The sequence below is a fragment of the Nothobranchius furzeri genome, chromosome 12 (assembly GCF_043380555.1).
Source record: "Nothobranchius furzeri strain GRZ-AD chromosome 12, NfurGRZ-RIMD1, whole genome shotgun sequence".
In the NCBI taxonomy this organism is placed as follows: Eukaryota; Metazoa; Chordata; class Actinopteri; order Cyprinodontiformes; family Nothobranchiidae; genus Nothobranchius; species Nothobranchius furzeri.
Window position 1 is genome coordinate 9,161,042 of NC_091752.1, and position 25,356 is coordinate 9,186,397.

Sequence of the window (25,356 nt, forward strand, 5' to 3'; positions counted from 1 at the left end):
CGGGAAACTAGACGGATGAAGAGGAGAGGAGGTCATATCCAAGCTGCATCCTACCGTTATTATCCTCAGCTCAGTGTGTGTGTGTGTGTGTGTGTGTGTGTGTGTGTGTGTGTGTGTGTGTGTGTGTGTGTGTAAGCTGCTTATTTGCTACTGGGAGTTCTAGGACATGAACATGACTTCCTAATGGCTTAAGAAGTCAATGCCAGCTTTGACCGTGCGTCCAGTGGACACATCCACAGCCATGGCTCGGATCTCCGTGTCGCCAAACTGCATGAGCGTCTGGATCTCGCGGCGCGGTGCGGTGCTCTCCGTTCCGCTCACGTCTAAACGAAGCGTTCCACACTTTCTGACGCCAGGCTCGCTGATGAACCCGACGCTCTCCTTCTCTGAACAGTAGACGTGGATGACGATAACCTGCTGGGCCGGCTTGGCTGGCGTGTAGCTCCTCTTGACCATCTCGCCTAGCGCCACCGACTGGTCAGCAGCTATGAAGGTGTCGAAGACATCGGTACACCAGCGTGTCCCGTCCTTCAGCAGCAGTTTCTCTGGAGGGTGCTTCCCCTCCACGAAGCGGTTAAGGACCCCTACCCCGTATGTCAGCGGGGAGCGGCGAACCTTAATGACACTGGGGTCCAGGCCGAACAGCACGGCACCTTTCAGGATAGTCAGGCCAACGTCATGGGGGATGATGATGCGGCTGCGGCCCTGAAGCATGTTCTGGACCGCCTGCTGCAGCAGGGCGGACTCAGCGAAGCCGCCAACCAGGAAGAGGAACTTGATGTTGCTGACCTCAGGCTTCTCAAAGAGCTCAGCTGCAGGAGACAAGCGGCGGAGAAAATAAGTGGAAGGATTCCCAGAAAGGACCTGGATCACTTTAAGCCTGGAGATACTGCAGAACATCACACTAATACGCTGTAAAAACTTTTCTGTCATTTTAATGAACTCTGAATATTCATTTCTATTGGAAAATTTCTACTTTTTTCTCTTTTCTTCGGGACTTTTAAGTAATAGTCTAATAAATGATAAAGGACACACACTTGTACTGCCCCTTTCAGAGTCAGAGGACTCCAAAGCACTTTACACTACAGTGTGTAAATAAGAATGGATTTAATATACAAATACTACTACTAATAATAATAATAACCCACAATAATAACTTCATAAAAAATAACCGCACAGAAAAATAAAGGAACTGAACTTGTGAGTCTCTGTGTAAATCTCTGTTTTAATGTTGATGTAAAGATTTTTTCTCGTGGCGTAATTGTGATCCGAATAAAACCAACATGAACATTAAAGCTGTTTTCCAGTGTGGAGCTGTCAGACTATAAGAGAAGAAGAAGAAAACAGAAAGGTGTAGCCACAGACAAATACATAGATGCCCCGTGGGCGTCATTTGGAATGGTAGGATGTCCAAGGAAGGTCCCGCCTTACTCACCTCTGATTGGCTGGAAGGGCTCTCCTACGATTGGCTATGTAATGTAAGAGGAGGCCGTTTTCCCTTGCTGGAGGGTTTCATGTTTACAGCCAGATCTTGATGGTTTTTGGAGAAAATGTGAACATCATCGCTACAATATCAATATATCAAATACAGACCGTTTACCATTTTGTCCTCTTTTGCTACTAGTTTCATTTTCCTTTATAAAACATCCTGAAAAACATCAAATGTGAGCTTGTAATAAATCTTGTTGCATGTTATCGCACCGTTAGACTGACTTTATATCTACTGGGGTTATCTTACAACTTGATTATTTTCTCACACTTTAATAGGTTAAGGCTCTAGAACAACGTGCAACATTTAATCAACATTAAACCCAAAGCTGATTATAATTTAGACTCGTTTTCAGCAGTTTTCTTTAATTTAGAAGAGAAACAGACCTGCTGCACACAGCTGGGCAAATTAGGGCAGTTTAGGGCAAAAATAATATTTTGCTAAAACAGGACAGAAAGGTTAATATAGCACGAAGTTCACATTTTCTTTACAAAACTCCCCAAAACAGCTGTTTTGCTGGCGGAGGACCAAAGACATTGAATATTTATGTCTGTGAAGAGGACAGTCTGCATTTAGCCAGGGATGATGTAGATGTGCTGCTAAATGAATTAGCCAATGGTAGTAGAGCCCTTCTAGCCAATCAGAGGTGAGAGTGGCATCATGCTAGCTCATATATATTGCAGATAGCTGCATGCTAACGCTAATGGTACAAGGTCAGCTAGCTAACCCCTATTATACTTTACAGATTGAATTTTGTGGTCTTATGTTTCAAACCAACCTGAGGTCAAAATGAAGAAGATATATTCTGGTTGACTTTTATTTTGAAATAAATACTTTTGTTTGCATTATTCGACTGTAGACATCCTCTTGTCTCGAGCGGCTGAAGGAGGTTAGGTCTGTAGACGTGAAGGAGAATGGTGGAAGCTCATGTTTAGTAAACTAAAAACTGTTAGGATCTAAATTCATTCACACAGAAGAGATTTGGTCACTTTGTGGGAAACAGTTTTCCACAATACTGGGAATTTTCTATGCAAGCTTTTTTTTTCTCTCTCTCTCTCTTTTAGGAGTCGAGACCAAGAGAAGATTCCCTTGGTGGTCCAGAAGTCTATGGGAGATGATTCACAGCTCCATTCACCCGTATTCACCAGCATCCATGGTGGGATCACACTTTACTACCCCCCCCCCCCCACACACACACACACACACACCCCCACACCCCCACACCCCCACCCCACCCCACCCCCACCCCCCACCCACCACACACACACACAGAATGAGGGTTCCTCCGATCACCACCAGTAGGGTTGCCTGCTGGTGGTGATCGGAGGGACTAGGTAAGCCTGTGCTCTGCAGCCTCGCTTCTGTAAGTGTGCGCCTGGGCAGCTGTGGCTACATCGTAGCTCATCACCATCAGTGTGTGAATGTGTGTGTGAATGGATGAATGATACACTGTAGTGTAAAGCGCTTTGGAGTCCTTACTCTGAGAGGCGCTATACAAGTGCGGGTCATTTATCATTAGTTTAATTTGATCATTTGAGGTTAGATTGATCAGAAAAGGATGATCAGGTGATCCTTTTTATTTCTGTAATCTTTGCAGAATCTAGACAGAAGACACTCGGTAGATAATAAAATATTTACGCTGATTTAGATGCTAAATAATCCCGTTCCAGCCCATGCAGACATCATGTGACCTAGTTTTTTTACAGCTGTAAATAATTGAGTTTGTCTGGTTTGTGCAGCCACCTGAGAGTGTTTTACAGTCCTGCTTCATCCTTTTGGCAAAACTGATGAGATACTTTAGCTACATGTTTCTGTGTAGATGTTTTAAAGCATCTCACCTGTTATAGATAACATATGTGCAGTTCTCTCAACGCGGATGGGTCAAAAGCTGTGTGTAATGATGACTAATGGGACGCCAACTTTATAGACGCCACTCTGAACAGCCACTGTTTGAAGAAACTGTTTTTATTTCCAATAGGACTGATGTGCTAACAGCTAGTTCGACCAAACTGTTTGCTGTCATCCTAAATTAGCTCAGGTCTCCTAAAGTTCACGTGATATTATTAGTAAATCTTTGACTGCAGGGTTAGTCTGTTGGTGATAATTAGTTAATAAGCCCAGAATTTTATTTAACTTCAGCTACTGTGTGCTAGCGTGGTGGTGTTAAGGGCGGAGCTTACTGAGATGCTGAATGATGTGGTCTACAGTAGGCTTGAAAAGCATATTCATGGCATCCGGAGTCATCCTCAGCATCCCCTGGGACGACCACTTAACAAAGTCCACACTGGAAAAGAGATAAAAGCTTTTACCAAAACTCACCTGGGCTTTGTGACAAGCTGACATGCTAACAAACACACCTGAGGGATTTCTAGGGAAAGACAGACTAAACAAAAACAGGCATCATGTTTTTCTATTGTTACTAATTTACTGACAGAAGCTGAAAGTCAACAAGAATTTCAGACTTTTATTAAACTTTGTGTGATTTTATTTTGATTTAAAGTCTTCTTGTTTGTAATTCTATAGTTTCATACAACAACGCTCATTACGATCAGCAGGTTTAATCTCTGATCTTCGCAAATCTTATCATATATGTGGTCGAGTTTTCCTCCCCTGATTCAGACTCTGCTGTGAAGTCAGATTTTTGTTAAATGCCACTAAAGAGCGGTTCACAGCTGTATTTTTAAAATGAATATATCTGCTAAAGGTCAGGTCAAAGCTGCCCAAGCAGTCCACTGCTTAAGTGTGGCTTAAGCTACTATGATGTGGTATTTTTATGGTGAAAAACGAGACACTTTTTGGATCATTCATAAAGGTGCAATAAGTCAGAATGAAGTAATAATGACATCCTGTGGTCAAATGTGGTTACTGCAGCCCATTTTTGTAAACAACTCTCACTCCTGATGCGTGAGGTCATGGGTTGCTCCCAGTTACGGATCAGCACCAGAAGAGTAGTCGTACCTAGTGTTAGCATTCCTGAGTGTTTTACGGTAGGGAACACTTACTACACTTACTACGGTAGTTTGTCTTCAGCATTTCAGGAAGTGTGGCTGTTTGCTGTCCTGCTGTTGGCTTGTTGTTACTGTTCTGAGCGACTCGTTAAAGGAAGTGAGACGCTACGACTGACTCAATTTTCACTTCACTGTTACATCCAGTTGGTGCTGATTGAAAATGTAGCTTGAGATATTTGTGGGAAAACAACAGGTCAGAACTTCCAGAACCCGACCTGAACAACCTCCAACTCACTTCACGTTCTTCCGGAAGGCTGCCCCCACAATCACACACGCGTTGCCAAGGCAACAAGCTGACAGGCAGCTCTTCTAGCTGACAGACAACAGGCTGCATTCACAGACAACAGCTCCATCAACTAAACATTTCCCCAACAAGAACCGAACCAGAGCCTAAGCAGATCGTATAAAACAACAAACATAGAGGTGTATGTGCGGGGGGCAGTCAGAAGGCAGTTTGATGGACGGATCAGGATCCAAACATGAAGAACGGGACGTTCACGACGACTCGGTAGGGTTTTTCCAGATTTGTACGTTTCAGAGGCAATTACAATGATTCCTTTGTTGTTGAAACATGAACTTGTTGGTTGCCGTCAGCATGTGAAGAACATTTCAAGCACCAAGGCAATAAGTGTTTCAGAAGAACATCTGCTGCTGCACCTTTACACTGTTTCATCCTGCTGTCATTTCATGTTTTATGTATGAAATACTTAAATGAGCTTATGAACTCTTTACAGCATATTTGTGCTGTTCCCCTCTCCTTTTCCACTCTGATCCGGGTCAGTGGTGCTGGGGTAATCTGCTTTGCTCAAGGGCACTTTGGTATGTTGCAGAGCTGAGGATCAATCCCAATCCCAGGTGAAAGATAACCATGCTCCGCCTGATGTCTCAGTGTTCCGAGGAGGTTTCACTGATCTTTTAAGACTGTTCCTCCCAGTTTGGTCTCTGGAGACAGACCAGTACGTCCCTGTAAACCTGAAACCCTCTGCTCAACAACGAATCCTTCATAAAATAAATCCATACAGTAGCAGATGTGCTCCAGTGCAGACTGAGTGGTTCCAGTCAGAACTGGTTCCAGCAGATGTCCCAGAGACATGAGACGGTCTGAGGCCTAAACTGCACGTCAGCGAGATGATCTGGTGAATATCATCATGGGTTTTGTTTAGATTAAAAACCGATTACTGGTGGTTGAATCTCACAAGCTGAATACAGTCAGGTTCCACATGAGAACCAAACAGAACCTTAAGGCTGTCTGAGTTTGCTGTGAAACGTGAAAGATGTTGATGTCTCCTCTGGTTTGGATCCTGCAGCTGTTCAGGCCCGTTTGGCTCTCGACCCCAGCCACAAACCTAAATATCACATTTCAGGGTTCAGGAAATCTTTGAAAGTGTTTCCGGTTTCCTTTTCAGCTGTTTTCGTTTTTGTTTGATGTAATAAAAAAATCTAGTAGCTTTAAATAGTGCAGGTCAAACAGGAAAATCTCATCTGGTGCTAAAGTTCACCTACAGTACCGGCCAAAGGTCTGGACACACCTTCTCATTTAGTGTGTTTGCTTTACATTCATGACCATGACCATTTACAAAGGGCCAACACCTCTGGGAACTCCTTCAAGACGGTTGGAAAACCATCTCTGGTGACTTCCTCATTCCTCATTTTACCTCATGCATGGGCTAAGGCTGCATTGCTTTTATTTTGAAGTTGTTTTTTACATGCACAATGACGCAATACGTATAGCAACAAGTGCCCACGGTTGACATGGTGATTGTAGCCCCAGAAATGTCCGCTCATGCAAAAAAAAAAAAAAAAAAAGAAAGATGCCGAACGCAGGATTTTCAAAAAAATTGGACTGCTAAGTTGTTTTTTTTTTTACTGAAGTCGGAGGCAAAGCCGTGTGTTTGGTTTGCGGGGAGGAGATTGCCGTGTTTAAGGACTACAATTTGAGTCGGCATTACGACAAGAAACACTCGGAAAAATGCAAGAACTCATCTGATGCTGAGAGGGCACGGACATCCGAAGCTTTGCTAGCAAAGTTGCAAAAGCAGCAAGGCTGTTTTACTAAGCTTCACACATCCAGGGATGCAGCAACCAGGACCAGCTTTGTGATATCCCACAAAATAGCTAAAAACAGCAAGCCGTTTTCGGAGGGAGAGTTTGTCAAAGAGTGCATGGTGGACTCTGCCGCACTAATATGTCCTGAATAAAGGCGCATTTGAGCAAATCCCGCTGTCCAGGCGAACCGTGGGGAACCTGGAGCTTCAGCTGCAACGTGAAGTGGCAAGTTTTGACTTTTTCTCATTGGCCTTAGACGAGAGCTGTGATGTCCGGGGGATAACGGAGCTCACGGAGGAGCTGGCAGCAATGCGGTCGATGAAAGGGACAACGACAGGGAGTGGTCTTTCTACAGAGGTAAATGCGTGCACGGACACTCTGGGATTGAAATGGGAGAGACTGTCAGGTGTCACAACAGATGGTTGTCCAAATCTTACAGGGAAAAATGTCGGACTTTTGAAACGCATGCAAGATAAAGTGACAGAAATCGATGCAGATCAAAAATAGGTGTTTTTGCATTGAATTATACACCAACATGTGTTGTGCAAGTCAGTGCTAAAAATCAACCATGTTACTGATGTTGTTACTAAAATAATAAACTTCATCAGGGCACGGGCGATGAACCACAGACAGTTTGTGGCTCTTTTGGAGGACTCCACCCAGCTGTCAGATGGCTCAGCCTGGGGAAAGTGCTGAAGAGGGTTTGGGACTTGAAAGCAGAGATTCAGGATCTCTGCTGGATTTCTACTCTTCTCTTAAGGAGGAGAACTTTCCAAACCTGAAGAGACATGCTCAGAAGATGTTGGTTTTCTTCGGCTCTACCTACATTTGTGAACAAACATTTTCAATGATGAAGTTTACAAAATCCAGGTATAGATCCTCTCTCACTGATGATCATTTGTCAGCTGTGCTTTGCATCTCCACCTCAGACATTCAACCTGACTTTGATGCACTCGTTAAAGCCCAGCAGAGATTTCTCTCACTGAATAAGAAAAAAATTGCTTAAAAACACAAAATAAGGTGTTTGGACCACAAATGTAGGCAACTAGCAGTGAACTGAGACACTTTTTTGAAACCTCTTTCTCAAGATCACAGTTCAGTGATTTTATTTTACAGACAATACTGTGTGTCTGTAGAATGCCAACAATATTTGAAACTCAGAATGTGTTTTGGAGTGAATGTGATTGAAACTGTTAACTAATATAAGTCACAAATGTTTAACAAAAACCAATTGCGCACTTTGTTTACCATTGCCTTGGGAAATTTGAATAAATCACATTTTTGTAAGCCAACCTCACTTTTTCCTTTTTGCTCATTTATAACAGTCTACTCTTACCAGCTTGAAAAAATGATGTTATTTACTGCTTTTTATAAAGAAATACCATTAATATTATGCATAATTGACTTCAGCCTTTTGGCCTGGCCCTCCACAATATTTTCTATTTCTCATGTGGCCCCATGGGAAAAATAATTGCCCACCCCTGCCTTAAGTCCATGTGGGCTGATTCTACCCACCAATCAGAAGCTTGCTCTAATGGAAGGTGTGAATTTGCTGTCAGCAGTGGGTGTGTTGGCCCTGGTCGGCCTGAAGCAGACCCCCTCGAGAAGAGGGCTGAGAATGAGCCTTGGTTGGCCCGGAAAAATACCAGGCCACCCAGATATGTAAACAACCTACGATACCCGACCCGGGCCGACCCGGTACAGATGGGAATGACCCATATGAGACAGACTCATTCCAGGCCGGGATCACATCAGCTGAGAACCGGATCGCTCGTGAAATTCCTGCTCTGCTCAGTATTCAACGAGAACTTTTTTCTAAACCCCAAAGACTCCAAGTGTCCATCTCTGATCAGCAGATGAATCCAGAACACCTGCTGAAGGTTCCTGAGCCTTTAGGTGGTCTCTCGGTCTGAGCTGGATTACTGACATTTATGGATTTTTTGTGCCAGATTCTGGTTTTTAATGTTTGTCCTACAAATGTAGAACGACTGAGACAGCTAAAATCCAACAGCACTATTATTTATTTCTGTGTTAGTCGTGTTTTCATGGTTTTACTTGGTCACTTCTTTAATTGATTACTGCTTAACTGTTGAGAAACATTAATGAACAAATAAATGAGTACAGTCTGAAGCATTAGACCACCTTAATCATTAACTTTAGACTAAACCAGACTGCCCACCACCTCCCACTGGGAATGTTCAATCCACCGCCTCTCCTCGGGCTTCCGGCCACACTCACTTGCTCTTGCGTAGAGCGTGCTCCACACTGTGGCCGCGGAACTTCTTGTAGTAGTCGATAAAGGAGAAGGGCAGGTTGATATTGAGTGGGTTGGTTCTGTCGGGAGCTGCTGCTCTCTTCCGAGACTCGAACGCGATCATCAGGTCCACCCAGGCAGCTGGCCTCTTTAATTTAAACTGGTCAATAAAATCCTGGCCGAATATCTTACACAGCAGCTTCTCAAACTCATAATCCACCCCGATGGACCCGTAAGGGCCGCCTGGAAAAGGAAGCGGTTTCAGGTGTCGTTTCAACTGAAACCTTAGCAGAAAGTAAAAAATCACTCCTTCACAGACTTACCCGAGGCCTTGTACAGCTCTTTTAGATGTCCCTCAGGAAGACGAATCTGATGGACAGTCAGGTCCACGGTTCCTCCTCCACAGTCCATGACCACATAACGATCACCTGTTGGGCAGAGCGGTAGAAACACAGAAGCTGTTTTAACTCCAGGCATCTGCAGAAACATGTTCTTCCTCCCCACAGCCTGATGCCTCCTCAGGGCTGGACACAGAAGTCCTGGTGTCCTTTGTCCTCCTGACTATGCTGTCACATCCAGCTGGTGGTGAACCACCGGATGCAGTAAAAACATCACAGCTGGATCTAATGTGGAGCTGCAATTTCTCCAGATCAGATTTACCAATCAGAGCATAACGCTGTAGACCACCATCACACACTAAATCACTTCTGGCCTTAAAGCCTCCAAGTGGAGCATCAGGATTAGTACCTTCATCAGAAACCTGCCTTGAGCATCTGCTGCCCCCTGGTGGAGGATCCACAGGTGGGGAGGGCCAGTTTGATTTAGTAATTACTGTCAAAACTGATTATATAGTTGTTATAATAACATTAGACAAATAATTGCTTTAAAATATAGCATTGTCTCTCTCACACACACACACACACACACACACACACACACACACACACACACACACACACACACACACACACACACACACACACACACACAAATGACTGAGCTGTTTGCCTTTTGACTTTATGAATCTGTACTTTTATTGTTGGGATATTGAGATAAAGACACGAGGCTGGCGTATCTAGGTGCTCCAGCTCTAGCTGGAGGGAGGAACTGTGTCGGGATGACATCAGCGGTAACATGCTGGCTGTAGTTTCTGAAGCAGCAATCTTTCTGTGTGAGAACTTAGCTCCTCTCCACAAACAGATGAATCATATTCATGTGAGACGGTGATTTTCTTGGCTTGTAGAGCAGCAGCAGGACAAAGCAGGTGTGTTAGTGATTGGTTAGCAGAGCCGTATAACACCTGAACAGGTAAGATCTCTCTGGGCTGCGACTACAGGAGACACAAAACTACAGTAAAATATATTTTCTCACTCAAGTGAAAATTTCAGATGTAGAATGAAAAAATCTTTCCAGTGAAAATGTTTTTAATTGAATTTTTTCATATTTTATCTTCATTCTGTTCCCAGTTTTGCTTCCTTTGTTGTCTCGATCAGTCTCAACCTTGTTTCAGAGCTCTCCAGACCCTCCCAAACATAACCGAGACGCATTCTAGATGCAAACTGACTCACTCTGGTTCCTAAAACTCCTTCATGAAGGATACAAGTAGCAGCCCAGTGAGAGACCAGTTTAAAAACCAGTTAAGTGAGTCTCTGACCAGCCTGGAAGCCTGTTAGGAGAGTCATTACAGCATGCTGTTTTAAACAGGTGACAAGCCACACAGTGATTAACTCTGAATCATCCCTTCAAAATAAAATATCCTGAAATTCTTTAACTTAAGCCACTTTGAGTCTGTTTTTTATGGAGAAATAAAACTTTATATTGTTAAGTTATAATAACTATAGAACTGAAGTTAGAAATCCTCCTCTGAAGGCTGAGGTTAGGCCTCAGCACTAACTGAACATGGCAGGCTAAGCTGTTCTTCAAAAACAAACATGCACTATAGTTATAACATGTTAAGGACACGTTAGCAGGATTAGGAGCAGAAGCTAACAAAAAGGAAACAGAAGAGAACAAGAGGAGAACTCTACCTTCTTCCAGCTCCGACCAAAGCTCCCCTATGACATTTTCCACCAAAAAGGTGCGACTCTGTCGGTTGCGTCGGACATGATCCTTAGCTGCTTGTTAACAGAGAGAGAATGTTGTGATGAGTGTGATGGTGGCGAGGAGCTCTGCTGTGTGAAGCTGTCATACGAAGCAGGCCGTAAGGCAAGCAGAAGCCCGAGGATCTCCCTGTTAGTTCACATGCATTTCACCATCTCAACCGCTGGCAAGCTAACCTGGAGGCTAAATATGGAAATTTACCTTGAAAAGTGAAAACTATTTTAATTAATCTAAATGGACCGATGCTGACATCAAAACAAGTTTTTACTATGCATTAGGAAATCCCGATATCGCTCCAGTGGCGCCTCGCAGGTCGACACCGTCCATCTGTCCAATCTAAGGAATGTTGGCTAGCAGTGCCGACAACAAGCTCCAGACAACGCCACGACTGTGGACTGACCTGCTGAGCTACCAGAGCCAGCTCGTACCCTGCTCCTCCCTCCCTCTGCCCTACTGCACCTCCCTTGATGCCCTCTACTTCTTCTCTCTCCGCTGTGATGGGCGTTCTTGCTACAAACCGTTAGCCTTAATGGTAACTGCTGTCCTACATTAGTAAGTCTCTGTGGACAAAAGTGTCCACCAGATACAAACACGACACCTCCAGAAAGGTCTGGTCTCAACCCAGTGGGGCATCCTAGAAGAAGCCAAACCACCGAGGTGGACTCCTTTCAACAAGGTGGAGATGTAGCTTTCCTTCAAGGAGTCAGGGCTTCTCTCCTCATCTCTGAGGCTGAACTTGGTACTTCTGCTGCTTAAGTCCAGGATCGTGTTTTTCTGTGACAATCTGCACCTCTGATGATGGATGAGGGTTGGAACGTGCATGGATCAGTACCTTCAGCTGGGCTCCATCTCCACCACAACAGACTAGATCTACTCTTCACAACGCAGACGAAGCTATGCTGTGTCACTGTATCTCTCCTCCATCCTACTGCATCTCAGGGCACCCAGGTGTTTGAACCACCACCTGGAAGGACTGTTTTACCTTTGTGCCACTGGGTACTCTGACCTCACACTTGGAGGAGTGATCAGAAATCCTGATTGGTGGTTTCACCACCAACTACCCCGTCAGGCCTTCACTACCGTCTCTGTCCACTGGGCCCAATCCTCCACTCTTTTACTAAATAAACCTGGACTCCATCTGAATGTCCTTCCTGTCTTATCTGGCATCACCTTGTTATTATAAAATTTGTAACCCCATCACAGCCTTTCTCTTTCACCCAAACACACGCTCACAAAGTGGGGCCATCTGGGGGAACCGTGTCCTCAGCAGACCTGTAGGGGAGGTTGAACCTCTGTTCTCATGGGAAGACAGCATCTGTTGCTAGGCAACATGGAGCTTTCTGCCTTATCACCTGCCAGGATGTCTGCTCTGGTAGCAGAAGAGTTTACAAAAGAAAAGATCACAATTCTAAAGAAGAACTTGCTAAATGCCTTCCAGAGACCTACAACCCCCCAAAGCACTTTACCACATCAACCATTCACATGCCGGTGGCTGTGATGAGCTACATGGGGGCTAACTTGAGGGGCGGCTGTGGTTTAGTGGGTAGAGCAGTCAGGAGGTTGATGGTTTAACTCCGGCTGTAGACGTGTCCTTGTGCAGGATACTGAATGCGGGTCTCGGTGACTGTGACTTGTATTAAAACGGGTTTTGAATGATTAAAGAAACTAGAAAAGTGCTCCAATAAGGGTTAGGCCCATGAAACTGGACTTCACCAGAAATCCTCTTGTGGAAGTTGGAGATGCTTCTGTGTGTTTGTCCCATGAGCTTGTCTGGGTTGTACTCGGGAAACAGGTGCGGTGGCTCTAATGTAGGTCATCTCCAGCATCAACCCTACATTTAGAGGCTCTGCTGGGAGAAGCCTGGAATAATTACAGGGTAGCTGTCACTAGTCAGTGTCTCACCTGCACCAGACAATCAGGGATGAAAGGTTGTGAGGGAGGGAACTAATCAAAGTCTTACGTACATGTTATCGTGTCTCTCGTGCATCAGAATCAAACTGAAAGGTTCTCACGGTAAAAAACAGACCCAGTCAGAGCTGCTGGTGCAAATAAATGACTTTGGTAACACTTTAGTTTAGGGAACACAAATTAACCATTAATTAGCTGCCACTTAATATGCATATTAGTGGACTGCTAAGTCAGAACTACTCATTATTAAGCACTTATTAACAGCTTATTACTAATGCTGTTATTCTAACATAACAGGCCATAAATTAAGAGTTTTATCAAAATAAGCCATTCATAATGGTTCGTTAACTGAAAGTAAATGGCTTGTTGCTGATTAACACACATGCTAATTATCTCAAATCAATATGTGGCTTTTAAAGAGGTAATTCAAGGGGAACAGTTATTCTGCATTAATAACCAAAAATATTATGTTCTGGTATGTAAATAAACACCAAACTCCACATGTTAATAGAACCTAAACAACAATCAATTAACCACTTGTAAGCAAGAACATGTTCCCCATTCTAAAGTCAGATGTTGTTCATACCTAATTACTAGTAGTTTAGTATTAATTAACTACTTAAAGGCAAGAATATGTTCCCCTTGAATTACCTCTTTAAAAGCCACATATTGATTTGAGATCATTAGCATGTGTGTTAATCAGCAACAAACCATTTACTTTCAGTTAACAAACCATTATGAATGGCTTATTTTGATAAAACTCTTAATTTATGGCCTGTTAATGTTAGAATAACAGCACTGGTAATAAGCTGTTAATAAGTGCTTAATAATGAGTAGTTCAGACTTAGTAATCCACTAATATGCATATTAATTGGCAGCTAATTAATGGTTAATTTGTGTTCCCTAAACTAAAGTGTTGCCATGACTTTTATTATCAGGTTTTGATTTTAATTTACTGCCCGACTCCACCGTTCTTCACGCTACTCCAAACTGAGATGATTCACGCTGCTCCATACACCGATTCGCCCGTCGATCACGAGGCAAAAAATAGACGTTAACTTTCCACTAACCAGTCTGCTGTTCTTCCTGCATTACTGAACCCAACAGGTTACAGCGGCATTCCTTTTGTTTTTAAAGTAGCTCACGAAAAAACACCTCAACATCACCAAGTCACAAGCTGTGACAACTAAACAAAGGAATCATGCAGCAACAGACGGGTTCGACATCCTGGCAGCAGCAGAAAGTCCATTAAGTTCAAAAACTTTTACTCGACACAAACAAGTCGAGCATGTTGAACGCCACAACTATGGTTTAAGAACGAAGCGTTGGAGCCACGTCGACTCCGGTTAACTGGGTGAAGCAGGAAGACCTGCAGACTGCAGATGGCAGGGACGTTTCCTGCTTCACTAAAGAACAAGAACACAACTCTCATTTTCTTCTCCAAGGGCCTGAGAGAGGTCACATGACATCACTCTACAGCTCCAGCATCACTTACCCCAAACAACCGCTCTGGCATGAATCCTTCTGGGTTCAAGACCTCCACAGGAATCCTTATGAGGAAGATCGGAGGTGATTTCATCACCCTGAGCGCTGGCTGGGTGGAGCAGATGGCTAACGTGTTTGTGTTCTCAGAGAACGCTCTTCTAAAACCAGCTGAGCTGTAAAGACCGCAAACGTTTCGCTAAAATCTCAGAAAACGAATCAAATCCATAAAACATCTTTGAAACTTGACTCAGACTTCTCCTGTCTGTCTGAGGATGCTCGCATAGAAAGGTGTGATCGTTTATCTGGAGAAAAACATCTTCAAGGACATAAAATACAGAAAAACATGACAAACAAACCAAATGGGTGAAAAGGTGGAAATCTAAGCAGGAACAAACATGTTTTCTATAATTATTTGATGCGTGAAAGTAAAACCTGGGAGATGAAAAGGCAGCTTTACGCTCCGGTCTGGTTTCGTACGGATACGTTATTTACATGACTCATCGTTATGTCTGCTTGCTTGTGCTGCACGTTGCTCGTCCTTCTGACCTGTTATTGTAGATCAGCTGATAAGGACTTGTTTAGGATTTGGGATCAGACTCCAACCTGGCCTGAACGTAAACCTGTCTCCTCTGTTGGTGCTGGTGTGGAGACCAGGTCAACACAAACGCATCACTACTCTGCTTCTTTTGGCCAGTGATGAAATAATAATCCAGAATTAACATCTTACGCTGTAAAATGATGCTTAAACAGAAGCAAAAGCAAAACGAAACATGAATGTGTCAAACTAATCAAACAGAACGTGTGCCTCTGAACCCAGAGCTTGTGTCGAATGGTGAAAAGTTGTTTACCATGAGCAGGAGACAATGGAGAGAAAAGACATCAAGCAGGAGGAAAACGGGTGATCAGATCAGGATAAACGAGCTGACGTACGTTTGGTTAACATGATAGACCAGGTGTCATCATCCAGCTCAACCTGGGAGGTGAAGAACGTACCTGGGCTCATTCCACCTCCAACGTTCTCATTGGGACTGAAGCCGTTCTGAGTGGTCTGCGTTCCCAGGTCAACCATCTGATGGAGGCGGAGTTTCCGACAGTAGATTGAAGCCGCTTCAGGTTCTAAAGCGATGATCAGCTGTTCTGGGTTTTCACGAGACACCAGACCAGCCTGGAGAGGAGAGGAGGGGACAACGTGGTTCAGCCGTCTCATCCCTCCATTAGATGGAACCAAACCTTTTACACTACCTCGTCTTTCGTCTCACGTTTACTGTGTTCTTATGTTTGTTTGTTATTAATGTAAACTCAAGTTAATCAACCTATCCATCCATCCCTCCTCCCCCCACCGCATATCCAAGGTCAGGTTTCTGAGGATAAAGAGTTTGGAACCATCTGACCCTCGAGCTCTCCCTGGAGGATCCCGAAGGGATAAATAATCTTTAGTGATTTCTGGGCCTCCACCTCGTAGGGTATGGGGGGGTTAGGGTTGCGTTCGGCCAAGGAAACTCTAGAGGAGGTGACCAGTAGGCTCCTAATCAGGTGCCTGAAACACCTCTGCTGAGTCCCTGTGAGGAGGAGGAGCAGCGGCTCTACCCAGAGCTCCTCCTGGATGATGCAGCTCCTCACCTTACCTCTAAGGTTGACCCCAGCGTCACTTCAGTGAAAGATTGACGTAGTTGCTTGAATCTGGGACGCTCTTTTACTGGTTACGATCCTGATGTCATCACTGTAGACGATGAAGACGAAAACATGAACTAACGAGTGGGTCCATAGCTTTGTCGTTCAGCTCTACGCTTCCTTCACCACGACAGAACAAAGCCACACACCCCCACTGAGGACGAAGCTCTTATCCACCAGTCATGGGCCGTTTCTCATATGCATACTTGTCCGAACTTGTGTACTCGTGTCCTTGTGAAACGTCATCATCGATGGCCCAAGGACCCCTCCAATCCTAAGTATGCATTACAGCAAGTTTGCTCAAAGTTCCTGGATGAGTTTTTGCTCCGCCTGTTGAGAATACATGAATGAATTCTTCCGCAGACTTGGGACAACAAAGTTTCCCACAATGCATTGCATTGCAAACTGTTAAACTCCGAACGTCGGAGGAGAAAGCTAATTAACTGTAATGTTTTATGTTAGAAATGTAAATAAAATAATCTAAAGTTTTCTGTTATCGTAAACTGTAATTATTGCTGCGTGTTTGGGTTTTATTTTTTCCGATCCTTCAAAATGCTCATTAGCTAACCCATTACCAAAATAAAAGCACCCTAGCTCTGTTCTGATGAAAAATACACTTTTTTTAATTCATTAAAGAGCAGGAAATGCTAGTATTTTAATAGTTTTTATAAAAAGTAGGTCAAACATAATACAAATAATATGTTTTTCTTGTTATTTTAGGGACAAACAAGACTTTTATTTTTATGCCAGGTTGTTTTTTTAACTGTAGCAAGAAGCAGCACTTGTTGCCAGGACACAACAGAGTAGGATTCTGTTCCAAATGCCGTCCTCGTCCTCCCGTACTCGGTAGAACAGACTTTCTGGTGTCCTTGCCAAGAACATACTTGTTTTGTACACAAGAACGTACCTGTCTAGTACACAAGAACGTACTTGTCTAGTACACAAGAATGTACTTGTCTAGTACACAAGAATGTACTTGTCTAGTACACAAGAACGTACCTGTCTAGTACACAAGAACGTACCTGTCTAGTACACAAGAATGTACTTGTCTAGTACACAAGAACGTACCTGTCTAGTACAAAAGAACGTACCTGTCTAGTACACAAGAACGTACTTGTCCAGTACACAAGAATGTACTTGTCTAGTACACAAGAATGTACTTGTCTAGTACACAAGAACGTACCTGTCTAGTACACAAGAACGTACCTGTCTAGTACACAAGAATGTACTTGTCTAGTACACAAGAACGTACCTGTCTAGTACACAAGAACGTACCTGTCTAGTACACAAGAACGTACCTGTCTAGTACACAAGAACGTACTTGTCTAGTACACAAGAACGTACCCGTCTAGTACACAAGAACGTACCCGTCTAGTACACAAGAACGTACCCGTCTAGTACACAAGAACGTACCTGTCTAGTACACAAGAACGTACCTGTCTAGTACACAAGAACGTACCTGTCTAGTACACAAGAACGTACTTGTCTAGTACACAAGAACATACTTGTCTAGTACACAAGAGCGCACTAGCGTAAAACGGCGGGAACCCCTGTGACGGCTGCTCATCCTGATCCAGGTTCTGCTGAAGGTTGTTTCCTGTTAAAAGGGAGTTTTCCTCTCCACTGTCGCTGCATGCTTGCTTAGAATCAGGATTGCTGTAAAGACTCCGACACTAGTCAGTGATTCGATGCAACCTGCTGGGTTCCTTACATAGGAAACTTTTAACTAACCGGTGTAATGAACTGATCTGTATTGGAATGTTTACGTGAAGCGCCTTGGGACGAGACGTGTCGTGATTTGGCGCTATATAAATAAACCCACTTGAATAATTTCATAAATGTTCCTGGTTTATGGCTCGTAGGCAGAAGCCTTTATCTCAGGATGATCAGATCTAAGGGATGGGCCTATTTAGACCCAGACCAAACACCTAAATATTCCTGACTGTGTGAATATATTCAGATCTGGCTCTGGCTGAGGGTTGCGTTGTGCTACCAGCGGATAATTTCATCAGAGAAAGCATGACTGCTGCTTCCTCCTCCGTCCTCTGTAAATGAATCCCACTGCCCGATGCTGAGTCACTGTACACATCGAGCTTCCTCCTCCCCTCTGTGTGACTGTAATCACATCCTCTCCCCCCACCCGGTCAGTTAAAGTCCCTCCTCCTTTATGCAGCATCTTGTCATCCTCTGCAGCGCTCTTCTCTTCTTTATAACGTCGTCATCAACATTCACAGGCTGGAATGGAGACGCTACCGGGGCCAGTATTAAACCATGTCACTGTGTTCTATGATTCGTTTCAAAATAAAGGAAAGATGGATGTTTTATAATTTGGACTGAAGCACTATGGGAGCATGTTTGACTGTTTTTCATTAGAAATGACAGACTTGTGGTTGGCTGTTTCTCTGCTGGCCTTCCTGCAGACAGCCACACCCACGGTCTGGAGATGCTGACACGTTAAACTCCCTACATGACCAAGCTGAGAATAGAATGTTCTAGTGACAGCACAGCTCATCTGTGGCAGGAAATCAGGAAATGGACCTGATCGAATCTTATGAGTCACTGACACTCATGCAGAAAAACAGCCGTCGCAACAGATGATTATAGACATCGATAATCTAGTTGTTGCCAAGTTTGGCCCGAGTGTTGCTTTTCACCAAGATTTCTGCTTCTGTGTTTTTAGAGGTTTTTATTAACAATTACATGAAGACATGGAGTAGAAGAGAAATTCAGGAAAATACAGTCATCACCTTTAGGAGAGCTATGGGCAGCAAAACTCTCAGAAACATCCTAATCTGCTTCTCTGTGCTAGCTTATACGATCACCTGGCCACATGTGAATTTTTAAAATGCTTTAGAGTAGAAAACCAGGCTAGCACTCTGTAGCACTCACTGGCAAAGTCATTCAAAGAAAAGCTTAAAAGGCTTCAGGAATGTCACAAACTTAGACAGGACGGGAACGTTTTGCCATTAGCTCTGCTTTTTCTCAAGAACTCTGACTATAAGACTCATCTTCCTTCAATAATTCAGCCTTTTCAAATCAATTCAATTCAAAAATACTTTATTAATCCCAGAGGGAAATTGATTGCTGTAGTAGCTCAGAATAATAATAATAATCAAGTCCTCAAAGAGTTGTTGTATATTACAATGGCTGTTGGCAGGAAGGATCTACAGTAGCGGTCTTTAAAGTTCTTCAGTCTTTAAAACACCAATACCTCCTTAAAGAACCTGGTGTTTGATGTGTTTGTGCTTGCATTCCCCTCATTATCTTACTGCTAGCTTTAAGTTCACCCATCACTGAGTCTGCAATAGCAAGCAATAGCCTGATCGTAAAGCATGTTGGTGACGTTTGTGTAGACGTAGCACGACTCACAGTCTGCTGTTGTTTGGTCCTTTTTGCACTCCCCGTAATAATGGAGAATCAGGATTTAACTTTAAGGCTATAAAGGTCTTTAGGACAATAAAGAGTTTAGTGTTTACTTGTATTTTATAGATGTAGAAGTAGCAGAGCAGCTGTGGGGCAGGTGCCCACCTAGCCATCCCCATAGACCCACCCCTGCTGAGTCACCATTTTCTGGTGTGAGGGAGAGCTGAGGATGCTTTTCATGGTTGGTAGCTGATGTGATAACTCCTTTGTGTGCTAACTAGCTGCTGTGCTAGCTAGCTGGTGTGCTCTGTAGTTGGTGTGCTAAATAGCTGCTGTGCTAGCTCCCATGCTAACTAGCTGTTGTGGTAACTAATTGGTGTGCTAACTAGCTGCTGTGCTATATAGTTGGTGTGCTAACTAGCTGATGTGCTATCTAGTTGGTGTGATAACTAGCTGGTGTGCTATCTAGCTGCTGTGCTATATAGTTGGTGTGCTAACTAGCTGCTGTGGTATCTAGCTGCTGTGCTATCTAGTTGGTGTGCTAACTAGCTGCTGTGCTATCTAGTTGGTGTGCTAACTAGCTGCTGTGCTATCTAGTTGGTGTGCTAACTAGCTGATGTGCTATCTAGTTGGTGTGATAACTAGCTGGTGTGCTATCTAGCTGCTGTGCCATATAGTTGGTGTGCTAACTAGCTGCTGTGGTATCTAGCTGCTGTGCTATCTAGTTGGTGTGCTAACTAGCTGATGTGCTAGGCCTGCTTGTTCTTAAAATGAAACTATTTTATTGGATCTCACCAATCGTGCATTACTTATGGGCCATTCCCATCTGTACCGGGTCGGCCCGGGCCGGGTAGTGTAGGTTGTTTACATATCTGGGTGGCCTGGTATTTTTCCGGGCCAACCAAGGCTCATTCTCAGCCCTCTTCTCGAGGGGGTCTGCTTCAGGCCGACCAGGGCCAACACACCCACTGCTGACAGCAAATTCACACCTTCCATTAGAGCAAGCCTCTGATTGGTGGGTAGAATCAGCCCACATGGGCTTAAGACAAGGATGTGTGGAATCAACCGGGCCAGGCTGGGGCCGACTGGGGCTACCCGGCCCGGGCTGACCCGGTACAGATGGGAATGGCCCATTACAGAAGGGCTGTTTTAAAGTTTGGGACCAGATGGATCTACAGTAGGTTTATGACGTTACTTTAGCCGACTGACCGTCAGGCTTTCTTTCTGCATCCTCTACCACTAACTGTAGGTGGCTGAATGTTTGTGTTTGCCAGGCATGAATGAGTCCTGGTTTCTGTAACACAGTTTGAATCCTTCTGGACCGTATTGGTGAACGTTTTCTATTAAACAAGGAAAGTTTTAAGGCACCACCATAAACGAGTGTCATCTCTTCCTCTAAATTTCAAAATCTCTGCTCCTGATTGGAGAGAGACCAGAGCTGAGGTCTCAAAACAGAAAATATTGGTCAGTTTTTTTTGTTTTTGGCTCACCTTATAGGCAGCTTCCCTCATGAACTGCTTTGCAGGCATTTTCCAAATGGCAGGAACTGTGATCACCCATCTGACATCATTGTTGTCGAATTCACTGCCAGTCTGATCGCTCAGCTCCTGCAGAGGAAAGATTTAAACATGGAGGCTGGAGCCTTGCTGTGGGCTCAGAACCACACAGGAATTCCTGTTTAAATAACCGTACGGTGTTTCTTTTATTTTTGACCACCTACACCTCAACATCACTCAGCATTACAAACATGGTTGTGTTGATAAATCTGTCTTACCTTTAATGCTTGTTCTTTGAAGAATGCCAGCGCGTATGCAAAGATGTCCAGAGCTTTTACTCGTTTCCCATTGGCTGCGTGGATGTCCGTGTCGATGGACAGGTTCTGAGGATAGAGGCATCAAAGCTAACAGCTGTTTGTCGTCTCTCGTCTCGTCTTCCTCCGCTTATCCGGGTCCGGGTCGCGGGGGCAGCATCCCAACTAGGGAGCTCCAGGCCGTCCTCTCCCCGGCCTTGTCCACCAGCTCCTCCGGCAGGACCCCAAGGCGTTCCCGGACCAGATTGGAGATGTAACTTCTCCAACGTGTCCTGGGTCGACCCGGGGGCCTTCTGCCGGCAGGACATGCCCGAAACACCTCCCCAGGGAGGCGTCCAGGAGGCATCCTGACCAGATGCCCAAACCACCTCAACTGGCTCCTTTCGATCCGGAGGAGCAGCGGTTCTACTCCGAGTCCCTCCCGAATGTCCGAGCTCCTCACCCTATCTCTAAGGCTGAGCCCGGCCACCCTACGGAGGAAACTCATTTCGGCCGCTTGTATCCGCGATCTCGTTCTTTCGGTCATTACCCAAAGCTCATGACCATAGGTGAGGATTGGGACGTAGATCGACCGGTAAATCGAGAGCCTGGCTTTCTGGCTCAGCTCCCTCTTCCCCACGACAGATCGGCTCAGCGTCCGCATCACTGCAGACGCCGAACCAATCCGCCTGTCGATCTCCCGATCCCTCCTACCCTCACTCGTGAACAAGACCCCGAGATACTTAAACTCCTCCACTTGAGGTAGGACCTCTCCCCCGACCCGGAGGTGGCAAGCCACCCTTTTCCGGTCGAGAACCATGGTCTCAGATTTGGAGGTGCTGATCCTCATCCCAGCCGCTTCACATTCGGCCGCGAACCTACCCAGCAAGAGCTGAAGGTCAGAGCTGGATGAAGCTAGGAGGACCACATCATCCGCAAAAAGCAGAGACGAGATTCTCCTGCCACCAAACTCGACACACTCCACACCACGGCTGCGTCTAGAAATTCTGTCCATAAATGTGATGAACAGAACCGGTGACAAAGGGCAGCCCTGGCGGAGTCCAACCCTCACTGGGAACAGGTCCGACTTACTACCGGCTATGCGGACCAAACTCACGCTCCTCTGGTAAAGGGACTGAATGGCCCTTAACAGAAAGCCACCCACCCCATACTCCTGGAGCGTCCCCCACAGGGTGCCCCTGGGGACACGGTCATAAGCCTTCTCCAAATCCACAAAGCACATGTGGATTGGTTGGGCAAACTCCCATGCCCCCTCCATCACCCTTGCAAGGGTATAGAGCTGGTCCACAGTTCCACGGCCAGGACGAAAACCACATTGCTCCTCCTCTATCTGAGATTCAACTATCGATCGGACCCTCCTCTCCAGTACCTTGGAGTAGACCTTTCCAGGGAGGCTGAGGAGTGTGATCCCCCTATAGTTGGAACACACCCTCAGGTCACCCTTCTTAAAGATGGGGACCACCACCCCGGTCTGCCACTCCCTAGGAACTGCCCCCGATGACCACGCAATGTTGTAGAGACGTGTCAACCATGACAGCCCTACAACATCCATAGCCTTGAGATACCCAGGACGAACCTCATCCGCCCCCGGGGCTCCGCCGCTGTGTAGTTGTTTGACTACCTCAGCAACTTCTGCCCCCGAGATCGGACAGTCCATCCCCAGGCCTCCCAGCTCTGGTTCCTCCTCGGAATGCGCATAGGTGGGATTGAGGAGCTCCTCAAAGTATCAGTAACAGCTGTTTGATAGAATAAAATAAAAAGAAAACAAGATTCAGCAAGTATTTAAAATGATCACAGGCTTCAGGGAAATGTCATATGGTGGGGGCGGGGCTTAAAACTTGCACTGCAGCCAGCTACTGGAGGGCGAACTTGTTAGTCTTGGGTTTCGTTCCTGTCTGGCTCCTCTTTGGTGTCGTTTCAAACCCAAACCTTTAAATGAGACTCTAGGAAAAGGCAACTACACATCACTGATCTAAATCCGTTACCGGGCCTCGGACCCATATTCCAAGTGTACGACGTGAGCAGAAACTGGAGAGGTCTGCATCCCACCAGAGGTGAGACAGTCTCTGAGCAGATAAACTGCAGCTGCCAGCAGGAAGAACCCCAGAGCTGTTGGGAGTTTATCGATCACGTTGGGTCAATGTTCACTATTTATGGATTCTTACCGCAGTGGTGTGAAGCTTCATTTTGAACTTCTCCAGGTAGAGCCAGTGTTTGGACTCGCTAGGGTCCAAGTCATGGTAGAAATCCCGAGCTGCGTAGCCGAAGCTGTGGAACTTCCTGTCTGGAGTCAGAAGGATGGTGGTTGGAGTCTTCTGATTGGACACGCCTGGGTCTCCACCTTCCCAACGCCTAGAAGACACGTCCATTATTCAGGACTCAGGTCACCCATTCATCAGCTGGACATTCCTGCTTCTACATCCCGCAGTTATTAATGGTCATATATTTTAATCCCAATGGTTTAAACATTACTCTGGGTTTAGTCTGAATCTTCTACCAGTAACTTCTAAATAATCAACAGATGCATACATCAGTGGTTTATTTCTTTGTGCAAACTTCTATGACCTTTAACCTCCAGCTACAGGAGATCCCAGAGTAATAAGGAACAAATAGAGGTCAGATATTCTGAGAACTTGCTCTGTTCCCTGAGAGACGTCAGAGACAGAAATAAAAGGACCTAATTTCACGAACGGCTTTGGGCTGCTACAAGTACGGGTTGTTAGAAGTTTGATCTTCATGTGGAAAATATTCAGCGTAGAATTAATCTGAAGTCTGCTTTGTTGATTCATGAGATTCACATCAGCTGCGAGTTATGCTTCTGAGTTTAGTCATGTTTCTAGTCTCCTTGAGTCCATGAGAATGGACCTGTAACCTGTGGACAAATCCTGGCTGCACAATATTAGGAAAACATTTAGCTGTGCGATTATTGGTTAATATGATATTTGAGCTGTGATAAACCCACACAACACTGTAAGTATTTTACTTTCTTATGTAAACCAGTTGTATCCATTCAGGGGGTCGACCTGACTGACCAGTTTTAGGATATTAATATTATAAACATTAATATTGTCATGGCCATTTCTGGAATATTATGCAGCTCAAGACTAAATGTTAAATTCTAACAATAGTTAACATCAGGGTTGTTAGTTAACCCTATATAAAGCTGTTAGTTACCCCTATATAAAGCTGTTAGTTACCCCTATATAAAGCTGTTAGTTACCCCTATATAAAGCTGTTAGTTAGCCCTGTATGAAGCTGTTAGTTACCTCTATATAAAGTTGTTAGTTACCCCTATATAAAGCTGTTAGTTACCCCTGTACAAAGCTGTTAGTTACCCCTATATAAAGCTGTTAGTTACCCCTATATAAAGCTGTTAGTTACCCCTATATAAAGCTGTTAGTTAGCCCTGTATGAAGCTGTTAGTTACCTCTATCTAAAGCTGTTAGTTACCCCTATATAAAGCTGTTAGTTAACCCTGTACAAAGCTGTTAGTTACCCTTATATAAAGCTGTTAGTTACCCCTATATAAAGCTGTTACTTACCCTTGTATGAAGCTGTTAGTTACCCCATATAAAGCTGTTAGTTACCCCTATATAAAGCTGTTAGTTACCCCTGTATAATGCTGTCAGTTACCCCTATATAAAGCTGTTAGTTACCCCCGTATGAAGCTGTTAGTTACTCTGTATAAAGCTGTTAGTTACCCCTATATAAAGCTGTTAGTTACCCCTGTGTAAAGCTGTTAGTTATCCCTGTATAAAGCTGTTAGTTACCCCTGTATAAAGCTGTTAGTTGCCCCTGTATAAAGCTGTTAGTTACCCCTGTATAAAGCTGTTAGTTACCCTGTATAAAGCTGCTAGTTACCCCATATAAAGCTGTTAGTTACCCCTATATAAAGCTGTTAGTTACCCCTGTATGAAGCTGATAGCTTCACCTATATAAAGCTGTTAGTTACCCCTATATATAAAGCTGTTAGTTACCCCTATATGAAGATGTTAGTTACCCCTGTATGAAGCTGTTAGCTACCCCTATATAAAGCTGGTATTTACTCTGTATAAAGCTGCTAGTTACCCCTATATGAAGCTGTTAGTTACCCCTATATATAAAGCTGTTAGTTACCCCTATATAAAGCTGTTAATTAACCCTATATGAAGCTGTTAGTTACCCCTGTATAAAGCTGTTAGTTGCCCCTATATAAAGCTGTTAGTTACCCTTGTTTAAAGCT

At 44.5% G+C, this 25,356-nt stretch overlaps 1 protein-coding gene across 3 annotated transcripts in view; it reads right to left on the reverse strand.

Moving 5' to 3' along the window:
- The window catches only part of hspa12a (heat shock protein 12A), a 47,877-nt gene continuing 22,521 nt past the window's right edge, over positions 1–25,356 (reverse strand). For 2 of the 3 annotated variants that reach the window (XM_054734394.2, XM_054734393.2), the window contains exons 4-12: positions 23,300–23,486; positions 21,099–21,203; positions 20,815–20,931; positions 15,284–15,455; positions 10,825–10,911; positions 9,121–9,225; positions 8,782–9,040; positions 3,670–3,773; positions 1–812 (exon numbers count right to left, since the gene is read on the reverse strand). In XM_054734394.2, the coding sequence (XP_054590369.1) occupies positions 181–812; positions 3,670–3,773; positions 8,782–9,040; positions 9,121–9,225; positions 10,825–10,911; positions 15,284–15,455; positions 20,815–20,931; positions 21,099–21,203; positions 23,300–23,486 (1,768 nt within the window). In that variant the 3' untranslated portion in view covers positions 1–180. The remainder of the gene's footprint in view (positions 813–3,669; positions 3,774–8,781; positions 9,041–9,120; positions 9,226–10,824; positions 10,912–15,283; positions 15,456–20,814; positions 20,932–21,098; positions 21,204–23,299; positions 23,487–25,356) is intronic. The other variant, XM_054734395.2, reaches the window with a different exon arrangement.